The sequence below is a fragment of the Zingiber officinale genome, chromosome 1B (assembly GCF_018446385.1).
Source record: "Zingiber officinale cultivar Zhangliang chromosome 1B, Zo_v1.1, whole genome shotgun sequence".
Lineage (NCBI taxonomy): Eukaryota > Viridiplantae > Streptophyta > Magnoliopsida > Zingiberales > Zingiberaceae > Zingiber > Zingiber officinale.
The window spans coordinates 108,609,015-108,624,398 of NC_055986.1; the positions used below are offsets into that span (position 1 = coordinate 108,609,015).

Genomic DNA, 15,384 nt, shown 5'->3' on the forward strand with positions numbered 1-15,384 from the left:
GTTTTACATGCTACCAGAACTTAAGATAATACTTGTTGCTTATGAGATCTTCTTCCCGGAAACTAGTGATTATTTTATTCCACATTTGAGCAAATCGTGCTGCCTCCTTCTCAGTGCCACCATTACTTGAGGACTAAAATCACCAACAAATAAATATTTATATTTTCACACGAAGTGAGTAAAAACACATTTTTCACATGGTAGTAGGAAAGTATTTAAACCTGCTCAAACTTGCTAGATAAAGCAGCCCGAAAACCGCTACTTCTGCTTGCTTCAGATTTTTCAGGCGGAATTAAACAGGCATTAAAAGCACTCGGCATAGACTGAAACCTTGATCTTAACATTCCCAATGTGCGAATCTGGGATAGCAAAGAACAATAATATCATAGAATAGAAAATATTATTTCCTCTAAAAGGCCAATTTAAAAAACTAGTCATCCATTCAATAAAATGTAAGCTGCAACAAAGTTTCAGCTAAAGTATTCTAGACAACTAATTTCCTAAAACCAAGGTGCAGAATTAAACCAACAACCAGGAGCCAAGTTAAACTAAAGATTTACAATCAAATCCAGGAATGCTATAAACACCTAATAAGTAAAGAATGTCAACTTTCAGCATACAAGATGACAAAACAACCTCGTCTACAAACAAAACAGAATAGAAAATTAGATGATCTTTCATTTTGTCATGTGTAATTAGTTTATATTATTCTGCAACCTAGAGCACTTCCTAAACAATTAGCAAATGATTTGTCTAAATCAGGTCTTCAAACTCAAGGAAAAGTTGCATGAAAGCACAATCTATCATCTACATCTCCCAACACATTAAAGATACATACACACCATCCTTAATGCAAAAATGAAAAAATTTCAACAGACGCTGACAAGATCAGTGGTATAATAACTCAGTTGTATAATAGCCAAATATGAATCCAGACCTCTCCTAGACGACGACAAGCTCCATAAATACCACCAACCAATGTAGAAAAAATTGCATACCAAATCTGAGTATCCATGAAGTAAACCTAAGAAAGATACAATAATAGCATGAACAAACCACTAAAAATAAAATGAAAAGATATATAATGAATTACAGTCGAGAAGCATACTAGCATAATTGGAGCCCAAAGAGCAATCACCACACCAATGTTATTATTGGCTGCAGAAAAAACAAGTCATAAACAACTTCCTAATGTAAACTTAGACTCTCTAGTAGTAAGTATTACCATGTGGGAAAAACTCATGCCATTTGTAGGTGTATATATGCTCGTTCATGATATCTTTCGTTGGCTTTACAAGAGGCTTTATCTACATTAAACAAAGTAATAAAGTTCAAACTCATTAGTAACAAGATGCGTAAGCACGAAAAGGTTGGGATGAGCGGAAACCTCAATATAGTAACTAAAAGCCAACTTTGTGGCTAGAAGAAGCACCCAGAACATGGTGTACCTGATATTGAGAAATTAATACTTTTGTAAACAAGAAGCCATGTGCACTACTGGCATTTTTTAATTATGAAAAAATAATTAAATCTTACTTAAAAAGTGACCACGAGCTCTCATGCATCCCTCTTCCAACATAAAGACGTGGCTGTCAAAAATAACTTATTTACAAAAGAAAACATTTGATTTTGATGTAATAAATTATCACTATTAAGAACAGCAAAAATACCTGAGACCACCACATCATGAGGGTGATTATCTTATAGTTAGAACGTTCTAGAAATCGTCTTAAGAATGGAAATAAAAACAGCAATGCAGCAAGCATATTGGGTGATAGATAAATGACAACAGCCAGAATGTAGAGTGAAGGCTGATTTTGACCGTCCCCAAGCCAACTCTTGATTGTCCTTGCCAATCCCGTAGGATGTTTAAAAGAATATGCATAAGTTACTGATAAGATTATCACCCATGTTGCTGATGAAACGACCTTCAAGATATATCTCAGTTTAACAGGAAAAGACATCCTCCTCCTTGCTTTCCAGCCAAATATTACATCAAGGACAGCTGCAATAGACCATTTAATAAATACTCTAATAGAGTGGATCACTGTGTAATTTATGTTTTATAAATGCTCTAATGTTATTTGTTGAATAGACATTACATCAACACTAGTGTAAAAGCTTCTGAACACTTTGAAAGCTTTGCCAACTAATAGGAAAATTTGAGTTATAAGATACCAAAAGATGCAACCTATTAAGAAATTAACTAAAACCAGCAGAACTTCAAAACTACCTGGAGGATACTGACAGGGAAAAAATCACGCTTCTACTTGTATCAACATTAACATGAATTCTATATTATATGCAATTTATTTATTTATTTCCTTATTAAACATGGTTTTCAAATAAAACAAATATATAAAAATAGGGAATGAGTGCTAATACAATGGGCCAGGTGAGTGCAAATAACAGTTTTCAACATAGCAGATGAATTAACAACAAAGTTAGCAGGAAGGGCAGATATATATTGCAACACAGAAAAGCTAGCCAAAACCAGTGCCTATGAGAGGCAAGTTTCCAGTAGGGTCTGAAGGCACACATCAAAAAGAATGATATTAAACTGGCTTATTTCAGAAACATAACAATTAAGTCAAAGGTTAAGCCAAGATGTATATCCAGAGAGGGATCACTCTAGCAACTTAGGAATAGTCAGAAGAACCACACATGGTAGGTAGTTTGCATAATGCAAAGGATGATACAACACAGACATTACTTCCACGACCAAAATATATTTATATTCGCAACACACAACAGATCACTTCCATTGAAACAAAATCAGAGTTTCTTGAAGTTGATCATGAATAAAAATTGGAAATGAAGCAGGAAACAATCCCCGTGTAATGCCAAAACCTAGAAGGAAACTTGGAAAAGAATAAAAACAGAATCATAGAGATTTGATTTCCTTTTCCAACTATTCCTAAATGTGTTTTCTTAATTGTTCTGTATAATGGTCCAACTGTTGAGAAAAAGTATAGAAAGGCTCCATTTACATTCGTTGTGTTAAAGTAAATACTGGAAGGATGGCCGACGAACACAATTATGTTTTGTCGGATGGCTGAAAAAAGAACGCTATAAGAAAGTAAATACTTAAACAGATTAATAATTTGTATTCATCGGCCATCCTTCCAGTATAGGTTTTGGCCCTAATGTCCTAGTTTATTTTAAGCCCAATGAATGATTTTGTTCCTGCCTCAGAGAATCTCGGGTTCCCCTAATTAGTGGAATTGGAGGACTTCCCAGGGCTTAGCTGATTTGATTTTTTGCAAGCTTGTAGAAGAGACATGGGTTTTCTTTCATTCAACAATGCAGTCAATTTTGTAGGGCTGATTTTTTATAATATAACAAGGTTCAATAATTGATTAATTACGAGTAAGAGTAGTGAAATGGCATAAATAATTGTAAATGGGTTTGAAGCTGAATTGATATATTTAAGGGTTGATATTGTAGTGATCAGGGAATTGGGGGTTAATTTGATTGACAGACTATTTAGTGGTTGGAACAAATCGAATTGGATGAGCAATGGTTGTATGGTGTTGAACCTTCCTGAACTAGTTCAGTTCAGTGGTTCATCAGATTAGAGCTTTGAGGATAGTAATAACCTTCTTCTCACCCCTTTCCTACATAGCATGAAGCACTCCTCCCCCGGGGCTACAGTGCGATGGTAAGCGGCTCTCTAAGCAATGAGAACTTCAATCTCACTGCAGGCAAATTACACCCGAGTTCAAATTACTTGTGATGCTAGGCCATCCACAACCCATCTACGCTTCCCGATTTACCCTGATGGCAGGTACGAAACTTCGGTGGAGTCGGATTGATCACCTCTAGGATTAGTTGGATTGCAAGAGTTGGATATGACCTACTCTCATGGATGCCTATTATTGCTTGATGAACTTAGAGAGGTTTATTATATCCTAAAAAAAATAATTAATTAATTGACAAAATCTTACACATAATAGAGGATAGTAAGTATGTTTGGGGATAATTCAAATAAATCATTTGGGTGACTATTAACATCTAGGAGTGAACTTGATATAATAATTTCCATGTTTTTTAATCTATGTTAGGATTCCAGGTTTTGATTAAATATAGGGTGAATTCAACTTGTGTAGGGCTCGGATTAAACTCGCATTGGAGTTAAGTGATCGAGTTAGGCTTGACATAAAATAAATTCGGAATGACTAAATTTTAGTGGTTAAAGTGGATCTTGTGATTAGGATCATCCAGTTTGAACCAAGCTCAATTTGGACCCAACAAGCTACCACCCTCCTAGGAGATGAATGAAATTTGTTGAAAAATAAAATATTAATTGCCAGCATGCTTCCTCATTTCCCCTTGATGCCCTTTGGGCTACCCCAGGTTCCTTTAATGTCTTCTTGGCCATATGCATTTCATTTACTTTTTTCTTGCTTTACATTGTATTTATAGAATCTCTCTTGTACATTTGCTCTATCAAGAAATAAAGAATCAATAAGAAAATAGTCCTATTATTTTCATCTCTTGGCTGTCTTCAGAGCCTTGGTTCTCTGCCAAGGAACTATCTCTCTGCCAAAACCTCCCTAACCGGCTGCCATTCTTCTTCTCATCTTCGTATCATCATGTCATCAAGCAGTCAACCTACTCAGCAAACTGCACCTAGTACTGAATACAATGCTCCTGCTCCCAGGCAGTATCCAACCTTCAGAGTGGGTATGATCAGCAGGCGATCGACTGTTAGCTATGGCACAATGGCTGCCTCATCTCAAGATGGACCTGCCTCAACTGGCTAAGGTCAAGCAGCGCCACCTATTGATGTACAGCCTCCACAGTCAGTCAGTTGATGGACAAGGACAACAAGCTTCATCCCACTCAGGTATTTTCCGGATATTTAAAAATAAAACCAGGTTGTTTGGGTGATGGATTATCGATTCAAGAGCATTGCAACATATGACGGATGATATATCTTTACTCCATAACTTTGTGCTACAACAAGACAAGTCATATATCCGTGTTGCTAATGGAGCAATGGCTAAAATCACCAGTGTTGGTTCAGCTAAAATAACACATTCCCACACTAGATTCAATTTATTATCCATCAGTAAATTGACTCCTGATTTAAAATGTCGTGCTAAATTCTCCCCGCATGAATTTCAGGATACTGAGACGAGGAATACGACATTATTCACGAGATTCCACCTCTACCTAGTTGTCAACTAACTTTTAGTAAACGTGCTGAAATCACAAGATTCCACCTCCAAATTTCACTTATCTTGCCAAGTTGTTTCCAAATTATTCCTTAATGAAAAGGTATTTTCTTTTCAACGTGAGATTTGCTAACTTTCTAAACATACATGGCCCCTTCCCAAAAAATCTTTATAAATCACCCAAACCTTTCACTGTCATTGACAGCAATGTTTGGGGTCTCCCGAATCAAAACTCTCACAAGAAATTGTTGGTTCATAACCTTTGTTTATGAACATACACGACTCACCTGGTTGTTTCTTGGTTGTTTCTAATGAAAGAAAAATCTGAGGTCGGTCACATATTCGAAAAATTATTTATCATGATCCAAACACAATTTCATACATCCATCCAAGTACTCAAAACCAACAATGCACGAGTACTTCACCTCAAAGCTAGGAGTGTTTCTTAACTCCAAAGGTATTATTCATCTCAATTCTTGCGTCGACACTCCACAACAAAAATGGAGTTGCTGAATATAAAAACAAACACCTCTTGGAAGTAACTCGTCCTCTAATGTTTTCCTCCAACGCACCCAAAATCTTCTGGGTTGATGTCATCTCTACTGCCACACCTCATCAATCGCATGCCATCATGCATCATCAACTTCCAAATCCCAGTTCAACAACTTATCCAATATTTCCCACACACCAAACTTCTTCGGTCACTCCCACACACCAATATCTTTGGATGCACATCCTTTGTCCACATCCACAAACATCGGGGCAAACTTGACCCTCGCTCCACCAAATGCATTTTTCTTGGATATTCATCCCTTTTAAAGGGATACAAATGCTACTCGCCTACAACTAAGAAAATCTACATCTCCAAACCATACTATCACAAGTCCGATATTCAGGAGGAGAACTTGAGAGAATATTATCCCAAAGAGCCTGAAATAATCCCTACAACAAACATTGTGTCGGAGCCTACTCCTAACACAAACACTGTGCCTGAGCCTACTCTTGACATTAACACAGCCCCACCAAACCTAATCCACGAGAACAACTTTGTGTATATACTAGACGAAAATTACGCTCAGTACTAGTCCAAAATTCGGAACCAAATTCAGATCCTACTGACGTACGACCTTAAATCATGAATCTAATTTATCCACGGCAAATGATTTGGAGATACCGATTACTTTAAGGAAAGGGGTCGAATCATGCACAATGCACCCCATTTCCAATTACATCTCTTATGAAAGGCTATCATCGAAAACCGAGCATGTATAGCCTCCTTCGACAACATTCAAGTCTCATCCAATATTAATGAAGCTCTAAATCAGACAATGGAAATAGGCAGTAAATGAGGAAATAAGAGCACAATAGAAAAATGATATTTGGTCCATCTGCGAACTACCAAAAGGGAAAAAGGCAATTGGCTACAAGTGGATATTCAAAATCAAAAACAAGGCGGACGGAACAATTGAAAGATTAAAGGCACAACTGGAGGCAAAGGATTTCTCACAGCCTTATGGAATTGATTATCAAAAGACCTTCGCGCCCATCGCTAAACTTAACACAATTAGGATTCTCTTTTCCTTGGCCGCTAACAAGAACTGGCAGCTTCACCAATTGGACGTCAAAAATGTCTTTCTAAACGGAGACTTGGATGAAGTATCTATGGAAGTTCCATCTGGAATCGGATCATACCCTAACAAAGTATGCATATTACAGAAATCCTTGTATGGCCTTAAACAATCCCCTAAAGCATAGTTTGACAAGTTTGCCACATTTGTAACCAAACACAGGTACAAATAGTGCCATGTGGACCACACTGTTCGTAAAAATCTCTATTCTTATTGTTTATGTCGATGACATCATTGTCACGGAGGACAACCCAAAAGAAATAGCTAAGGAGCACCTCACAAGAGAATTTGAAATCAAAGATCTCAGAGATCTAAAATTCTTCCTAGGAATGGTACTAGCAAGATTGAGACAAGGTATTTTTCTTTCATGACGAAAATACACTATGAATATACTAAAGGAAGCTGGAATGCTTAGATGCAAACTAGTGGACACCCCGATGCATGGATCAAATAAAATTAGTTCCGAAAAGGACCCGGCACCAACTGACAGGGGGAGACACCAACGACTTATAGGCAGACTACTCTACCTATCACACACTCAACCCGATATCGGATTTTCTGTAAGTGTAGTAAGTCAATTCATGAATCATCCCACGGAAGAACACATGAAAGCCATTTACAGAATTCTCAAAAATCTTAAAAGTACTCTGGGCAAAAGGCTACTATTCCGGAAAACTAAAGACATAGGCATACATGTTTACACTGATGCAAGGCCGAAAACGTTAATGATAGACAATCAACATCTGGCTATTGCACGTATGTAATGAAAAATCTAGTAACTTGGAGAAACAAAAAGCAATCAGTAGTGGTTAGAAACAGTGCTAAAGCTGAATACAGGGCTCTTGCTCTTGGAATCTGTGAAGGAATACAAATACGAATAATTATGAATGACCTCGGAGTTTCCACATAGAAGACAGTTAAATTGCGATGCACTAATGAAGTATATTGAAATTAACCGGTGAACAATAAAATGAAGTATATTGAAATTAACCGACATTTCATTTCAGAGAATGTGACGAATGAAAATATAGAACTCTCAAGATCAAATAGATGACATTCTCACAAAGGCTCTCCCACGTAACTTTGAAGAACGTGGCAAGTTGGGCATGTACAACATGTACAACCCAACTTGAGGGGGAGTGTTGAAAAATAAAATATTAATTGCAAGCATGCTTCCCCTAGCTTCCTTGAATGTCTTTTTGGAAATATGTATTTTATTTACTTTTCTCTTGCTTTACATTGTATTTATAGAATCTCTCTTGTGTGTTTGCTCTATCAAGAAATAAAGAATCGACAGGACAAATAATCCTATTATTCTCATCTCTTGGCTGCTTTCAAAATTCCTTGAGGATTGTAATTGACTATCAGCTACGACCCTATGAAAGCAAATGTGGTGGCAAATGCTTCAAGCAAAATGTTCAAAGGAATGTTGCTATGTCATAAAGTTGGACTTACTGACCTGATCAAGTAGTTTCCATAGTTAGAGTTTGGTTGAAGTGGGGCACATTTAAGTGCATTCTAGGATCATTAATGGATCAGTCACCCATATCTGAGCGGATTAAGAGGTGGAGAGATGGAGGATCAGCTTCTTGGGTCTTTCAATAAAAGAGATGATGGATCTAGGCCCTATCTAAGAATTCTTTCAAGGTGTTGATTGATCTTTACAATTCCAAGGCAAGTTGTGCATTCATGAAACACACCCTATCAAGGAAGAGCTCGTGTGAAAGATTCATTGATCATGACTTGTGGCACATCCAAGCAGTAGTTCGATGTTGAGAGATCTTAAGTAATCATATTAGTGGTGAAGCATTAAGAAAGAATATGGGCAGGATGTCAGCAAACTAAGGCATTGCATCAGAGAGTTGTTAGTTTGTTTCAGAAGATATGGATACCAGAGTTTAATTTAGACTAAAGTGAGAACATACTACTACGGATTTCATTACAAGATTATTGAGGTCCCAAAGAGACATGAAAATTTTGGATGTTGTTACAAGTTGAATTAACATGATTGTTGCAAGTTATTAGTTTTTATTAAATATATGGCAACTCAGGTGATCATTGCAAATTTTATTAACTATTTTAAAGTATATGAATTACCACGTGGCTAACATTTGTTAACATTTTATTCAAACCTTGCAAGGAAGAAACAAAAACATTTAATCTAAAAAGGGAAAAAAGAAACAAAGCAACAAGCTTTTATAAAGTGAATTCTGGCATGAACTTGAGAGTTTTTAAAAGATAAAGATAACCTTTTAGCTCTTAGAATATCTCAATTAATTAAATAATGCTGCATGAAAATTTTCAGTATACCACTACTATATTTGTCTACATATATTAGAATTATAAGCATATCACAACAAAATTAAAATAACTATCAAAAACATATTTGTCCTCAACAACAGATGAAGATACGTCCTCATCAACAGAATCCAATCTTCCACAATCATAGTATGATGCTTCATGGTAATGCAGATCCATTGAGTCAGCATGCCATATTTGATGTAAACAAGTAAGCTAACTAGACCCTAGCATTATACAAGGTTTGTCAAATTTGTAACAAACTTGAAAGAAGGTGTAAAATACGGCAACAAAATAATAATTAAATAATAAGGTTATTTTGAGAAATAATCTTATTGGAATTTTTAAGAACTTTTAAAAAATTTCTGAGAATTTTCCAGAGCTCGTATGACGTACGTTAAGGAGATAAATTATTAGGCTAGGGAAAAGCCTGTTTAAGCATATTTGAACGAGGAAATGTTTAATTTCCTTAATTAATTATTTTTCCTTTTTCTTTAATCCTTTACCCGTGCCTATTTCTTCTTTCCCCCACCGAACCCTTCCTCTTCATCTTCACCCGATGGCGCCGCGATCTCTCCTCAACTCATCACCGCAACCCATCTCAACGCCGGCGAAATCCTCCCTTCCAGATCTGTCACCAGCGACTCCGAGCCGCCCCGATCATCTTCTCCCCTTCACCGTCGGCACAGCCCTTCCTCTCTCCCAATTTCATCGTCGGTGCCTTCTTCCTTTCTTCCACGTGACGACGGGCCCTTTGCCCTAGCCAAGCTAGCCGTGTGAGAACCGCCATCACTCCTCTCCTTCTTCCAAGCAGCCACCGTTGTTTTACCTAGCTGGTGCCGTCGACCTCTCCTTGGTCAGCCGACAGCCTACCAAGGCCTCTGCCCTAGCCGGAAACCCCTTCTGTTTTCGAGCAACCAAAGTCGGCGCCACGTCCAATCAACCAACAACAAGTATCTCCGGCTGTGATTCAATAGAGAGGGCAAAGGTGGGGTGAGTTGTTGAATTGATTCATGTTTAACTTAGTCTGAATCAAGTGTGGAATGTTTAGGGAAATTTTGTTTGAGAGATCAGCCACCTCACCTTGCACCAGCTACCAGTTCTCGGCAGCCAACGTCTTCGACTTTGGATCAACAGTGATACATCCAAATTTAGGTGAGTTTTAGAGGTGATTCCATTTTTACGTTGGATTGCATTAGCGGTAATGGATTGTACAAGTTGGTTAGTTTGTATTAGGTTGATTATGTATAGATTTTAATCTAATTGAATAGTGGAACGGTTAGGGTTAATAGAGCTAGCCCTAGTTTACCTATGGATTTTAATTAGTGGATTAACCGATAGATCGGGTTAGTAATTATATCGTTTAGGGTTTTCCTTAATCCGGTTAGGGGATTTTATTTAGCTATTTATCTCATATGATTTTAGCTAAATAAAAGGTATATATATTGATTGATGCAAGACTCTGATTCGAGACGGGCATTTCTGATCACGATCTTCTTTTGAGACGGGTACCTTTGACTTAAAAGGTATATATAAAAGGATTTCTGATCACGATCTTCTTTTGAGACGGGTACCTTTGACTTATCTCTTTTGATATGTCATTTTAATATGCATAGTAGGTTATAGCTAGTAGCAATGATCATGTTTATATTTGTCTTGGTATGCCACTATTAGATACCTGTAGTTTTCTTTTATTGTTGTCTGATATGCATTCATGTTTATATACTCTTGAATATTGTCATGTGTATTTTGTTGCTAGAGGTTGTGGCATACTATGCTTTATTGTGTTTAGGACTAGCTGGCATGTGTATCTAATTTTGTGATACCTAGATCATTGTTATAGGATTCCTTTTCCTTTTTCGTACATATTATTTGGCAATGGTTATGATCAGGACTTACATGCTTAGTGTCATGCACCATCTTGTATAATTGCATCCTGTGCGATTGTCAACTCCATTATTGTTGAGCACATCGCCATTTATATGGATCTGCACACAACCACTCATGGGTTAGTGGAGGCAGGTGTGTGGCAGTTTTCTCTGTCAATGCTCGGCTGGTCCACTCATGGGTAGCGTGACGCAGCGTGGTAGCACGACAGGGATCCCTCCTCTGCATGAGATGAGAGCATTGAACTCCCCCACTTATGATTTGGGGTAGGAGAATAGGTGTACTCCGACAACATCCTGTCCACTCGGTCACTCAGGAGCAGTGATGGCAGAGTGCACAGTTGTCATAGCCCTACCCACTCGGTCTCACCATCGCGTGTGAGATGGCTAACTGGCGTCAAGGGTGACACATGTCATTTTGCATCATTTTGCATGATTGCATTTGTTGCTTGTGATTGTTGCATATCGGTTGCTGCATTTTGGTAGTTGCATATGATTGACATACATACAGGAGACATGAGGTATTTGGTCTGACGATCGTATGTTTCGGATAGGAGATCCGGTGAGTACAATTCTTCTATTGTCTTTAGTTTGCATTTCCTATCATTGATCAGAAGACTGTATTCCATGATTATTACTGTTAGTTATATTCTTATTGTGCATGTCCTTTGATATCCGCTGAGTTGTTGAACTCACACCGTTGATATATTTTTATTTCAGATATCAGGTAGAGTTATGTGGAGTCGCTTGGAGTATCATGTCTGCCGATTCCCATGTCACATCAGAAGACTGTTACCGTTTTCATTTGTGTTTTATTTGTTTTATGTATTAAGTGTACTTAGCATTGTATATTCCGATTTTGCTTCTGGAATGTTGTTATATGGTATTTTGTGTTGTTTGTTGTGTAAGCCTAGCCAGCTAGCAGTCTTGTTTTTTGTTTGTAATGGTGGTCTATCGTTTTCCGCTGTGTTTTTAATTTTAGTACAGCCAAGTGGGTTATATATATATATATATATATATATAACTGCGTGGTTGTGATATTTTGATCCAACCAAGTGGGTTGAGTATATAACTATGTGGTTGTTTATATTTTCCAGCCGTGTGTGGCTGATGTATACTTGTGATTGTATTCATGCTTCATATTGTCACCGGCATAGAGGAGATGCTGCCGGATTTTCCACTGGCAGGGACTCCCAGGGCATGACAGAAGGTGCACAAATTTATGGTTTGGAAAAGTCAGGCTATGTTCAGCAACTAAACATTTTTTTTGTTAGTGGTAACAACTAAACATATTTAAAATGCATTGATTCTTCAAAAGCTTCACATAACTGCAGCAGTTATAAAAAAAAAGAAGAATAGAGCATATAAACAAAACCACATTTCCATAGACAATATGGATGCTCAAAAGCTTGTCCAAGCTTCACATATAAACATAATGAAATATAAAAGGAAACAACACAAACACAACAGACCTTGTCCCAGCCTCATTACTGCAGCAGTTATAAAAAAGCTCAAAACTTTTTTGAATACTTCAGCATCAAAAATAGCGCTTGGTGAACCACCATCCCAAGCAAGTATGATCATGGCCTTAGGGAAAGAGAATTCATCAGTAACAGGAAATTCAAAAGAAAGAAACTAAAAGAAAGAAAAGAAATATTTTGCAATTTAAAAAATATAACAAAAATCACCTGTAGACATAAAATAAGGAAGATCCACATTCTATCAAAACTTCGAAAAACATGCCAAAATGACCGTATCTCAACAAAATTAATCTTTCCAGTCCAGAGATCTGTACTAGGCTGATGATTTTCCTGTATAATGAAAATGAAAAAGTATGCTACCATAGCATTCCATCAGATTTCAAACAAGTGCAATTACATTAAGTTTTTCTCAGTGTCCTTTGGTTTCTTTTTGTAAGAAGCACACAAAGAAATAGCAACTCAATAGTCAACAGCATTTAAACAATAATAAGAAAAAGCATCTTTGTACATAACCAACTTGGGTAAGCTACATGACAATGACAATGTGCATAAACCTAGTATTTGCAGAATCTGAAGATTAGAAAGGACAAGAAATGTATATGTGGAAAAGACAGACAGCAGAAAGGCGTAACTATATCTTATTAAAATAAGAAAAGATAGACTGATCATGGAATCTACCCCATTTTTATTGTAAGACAAAGATCCAGGTGGTTGACAAAAGAAATCAGCATCAGCTCTCATAGGCCAGCCTAATCGGAAACAATCGACAGACCTGTAACATACAGAATAATAATTATTTGCAAAATTAACCAATCGTTGTTATGTAACTTCAGTAAATCTTTTAGATTTACCAAAAATACTCATTCAAATCATCATAATTCCTCCATTGTGAATGTTTTGATTTTTGTTCCTTGCTCTTTTTAGCTTCCTGCATTTGAATGATGTATTAAGATCAGAAAGAAGGTTAAATAGCACAACAAATGGGACCAACATATTCGTACCATAGAAATAATATTATATATTGGAGTTACAACTTTAGTTAGAAAAGCTTCTTTATCACCACCATATGCTGGCTTTATATGTTCACCTGTCATAGGGCTTACGTTCCCTGATAGCATACCATATAGCTCAAATGCCATCTGGAAAACAGAGACGTAAAAAAACAGAACCATTAGAAGGAAATAGACTGTGGCTTCCTTAAAATGTGGAACCTAAATATCACACTTATTATGCAACAGAATATCAACAATATGGAGCAATATGGTTAGCCATCTGTCAAACATCAAAAGATATTTAATGCAAAAATGTAAATTCTCATTTGATCAAGAAGGGACACAACTCTGGCCTTAGAACAACAATAATCCAATTATTTTAAACTAATGATGGGATTAAAATATTTCTTTGTCTAAGAGAATTATTTTGAAGCAGAAATGTAAATTCTCATTTGATCAGCGATGGACACAGCTCTGGACCTTAGCATAACAACAATCCAAGTGTATTTTAAACTAATATAACCACTATTATAATATTTATTAGTCAAAAATCACTGCATGTTCATTTATAACTAAACTAAACCTATGGTGAAATTTCTACATAACACTTGATGTCTAAAAATCAAATATTTTACACACTGGGCCTATAGCCCCCATTATAGAGACATGTCATACAAATATCAAATTTTTTGCTAAATAACTTGTTTTGGTAAAAGAATTCCACCGTAAAATGATTTGTAAACCAACCTGTGAGTATTCACTAATTTTTGTTGGTGCAAATTGTGCCCCAAGTGGTCCAATATGACATTAGGTTTTGAAATTTGGGCAAAAGATTTAAGTTAGGCCTTGCATTGTGATTTGATGTGTTTGAGTATGTATGGTCTTACAGGAACGCACATGGAGCTTGGAAAGTTCATGACTACTCAATGACTTAGAGGTCCATAGAGATTAGAGAAAGATGGTATGAGACATCCAATGGACACATGACGAAAAGCACTAAGATGGTAATTATAGCAGCTCTAGAGTAATCACTTGGCATGGCCAAGTTGGAGGCTCAATGGCTTCAGGTTAGAAGAAATCGAAGAAGGTTGCACGAGGCCACTAAGCAATTGCAGGGAGAGGAAGATCGACGAATAGCAAGAACGACAGCCAACGGAGATAGAGTGCATAGAGGCAACATGAAAGATCGCATGTGAAAGAGTTGAGGGCTCGTACATATTCAAGGGACATAGGAGAGATGACTAAGGCACAAAATCAAGCTGCAAAAAGCTAGTGTGAGTTGTGAGCATTTAATGACTTGTACACATAGGGCAAGGATAGAACTCAATGTAGGCAGATTCAACCATTGAATTGGTTGTCAAGTTCCTAGCTGGTGGAATGACAGGAAAACCCAAAATCCCAATGATTCGGTGTTTGAAGTCTAACTACTAGTGTAGAATACAGTTCACTGGTGAATCAATCCAGTCGACTAGCAATCAACTAAGGCCGAGGAGGTAACCAACAGAAAGTTCTGTTCGCGTGACTAGTCAAGTGAACAGTCGACTAAATGGCACATGGGTCAACTTATGGTAAATTACCAATTGACCAATGTTGAGATGGAAAGCAAAAAAAAGTCATTACTCAACAATGATTAGATCAGGGAAAGCAATTGACTAAATGATTCAGATCAGTTGAGTGATTGGCGGGTAATCAAATTACAATGAGGAGTTCTGACAAGTATAAAAGGAAGGATTCGGTAGGTTTTGGGACTAGCAAAATAAGAATGGAAAAAACCATATTAAAAGTCTTCTTCCTCATGACTCTCTTTGTGGGTGTGATCTTGTAAGAAATTTCTCCATCTTTGATAGTTGATCTAAGGAAAAAGATAATGACTTCATCTATTGACGAATTATAAGTGTAGGAGTCCGAGGGACTGTCAA

General features: G+C 37.0%; 1 protein-coding gene across 4 annotated transcripts in view; it reads right to left on the minus strand.

Moving 5' to 3' along the window:
* Positions 1-15,384, minus strand: part of LOC121971332 (callose synthase 3-like) — a 55,573-nt gene that overhangs the window by 25,310 nt on the left and 14,879 nt on the right. For all 4 annotated transcript variants that reach the window (XR_006109110.1, XR_006109112.1, XM_042522548.1 and 1 more), the window contains 13 exons: positions 13,475-13,612; positions 13,325-13,401; positions 13,152-13,245; positions 12,681-12,803; positions 12,465-12,579; positions 1,671-2,005; positions 1,537-1,589; positions 1,388-1,448; positions 1,226-1,307; positions 1,109-1,158; positions 938-1,024; positions 222-359; positions 33-133 (listed from right to left, as the gene is read on the minus strand). Coding sequence is in view for 2 of the 4 variants with exons in the window: in XM_042522548.1 (XP_042378482.1) it covers positions 33-133; positions 222-359; positions 938-1,024; positions 1,109-1,158; positions 1,226-1,307; positions 1,388-1,448; positions 1,537-1,589; positions 1,671-2,005; positions 12,465-12,579; positions 12,681-12,803; positions 13,152-13,245; positions 13,325-13,401; positions 13,475-13,612 (1,454 nt within the window). In the remaining 2 variants the exon portion in view is untranslated. The remainder of the gene's footprint in view (positions 1-32; positions 134-221; positions 360-937; positions 1,025-1,108; positions 1,159-1,225; positions 1,308-1,387; positions 1,449-1,536; positions 1,590-1,670; positions 2,006-12,464; positions 12,580-12,680; positions 12,804-13,151; positions 13,246-13,324; positions 13,402-13,474; positions 13,613-15,384) is intronic.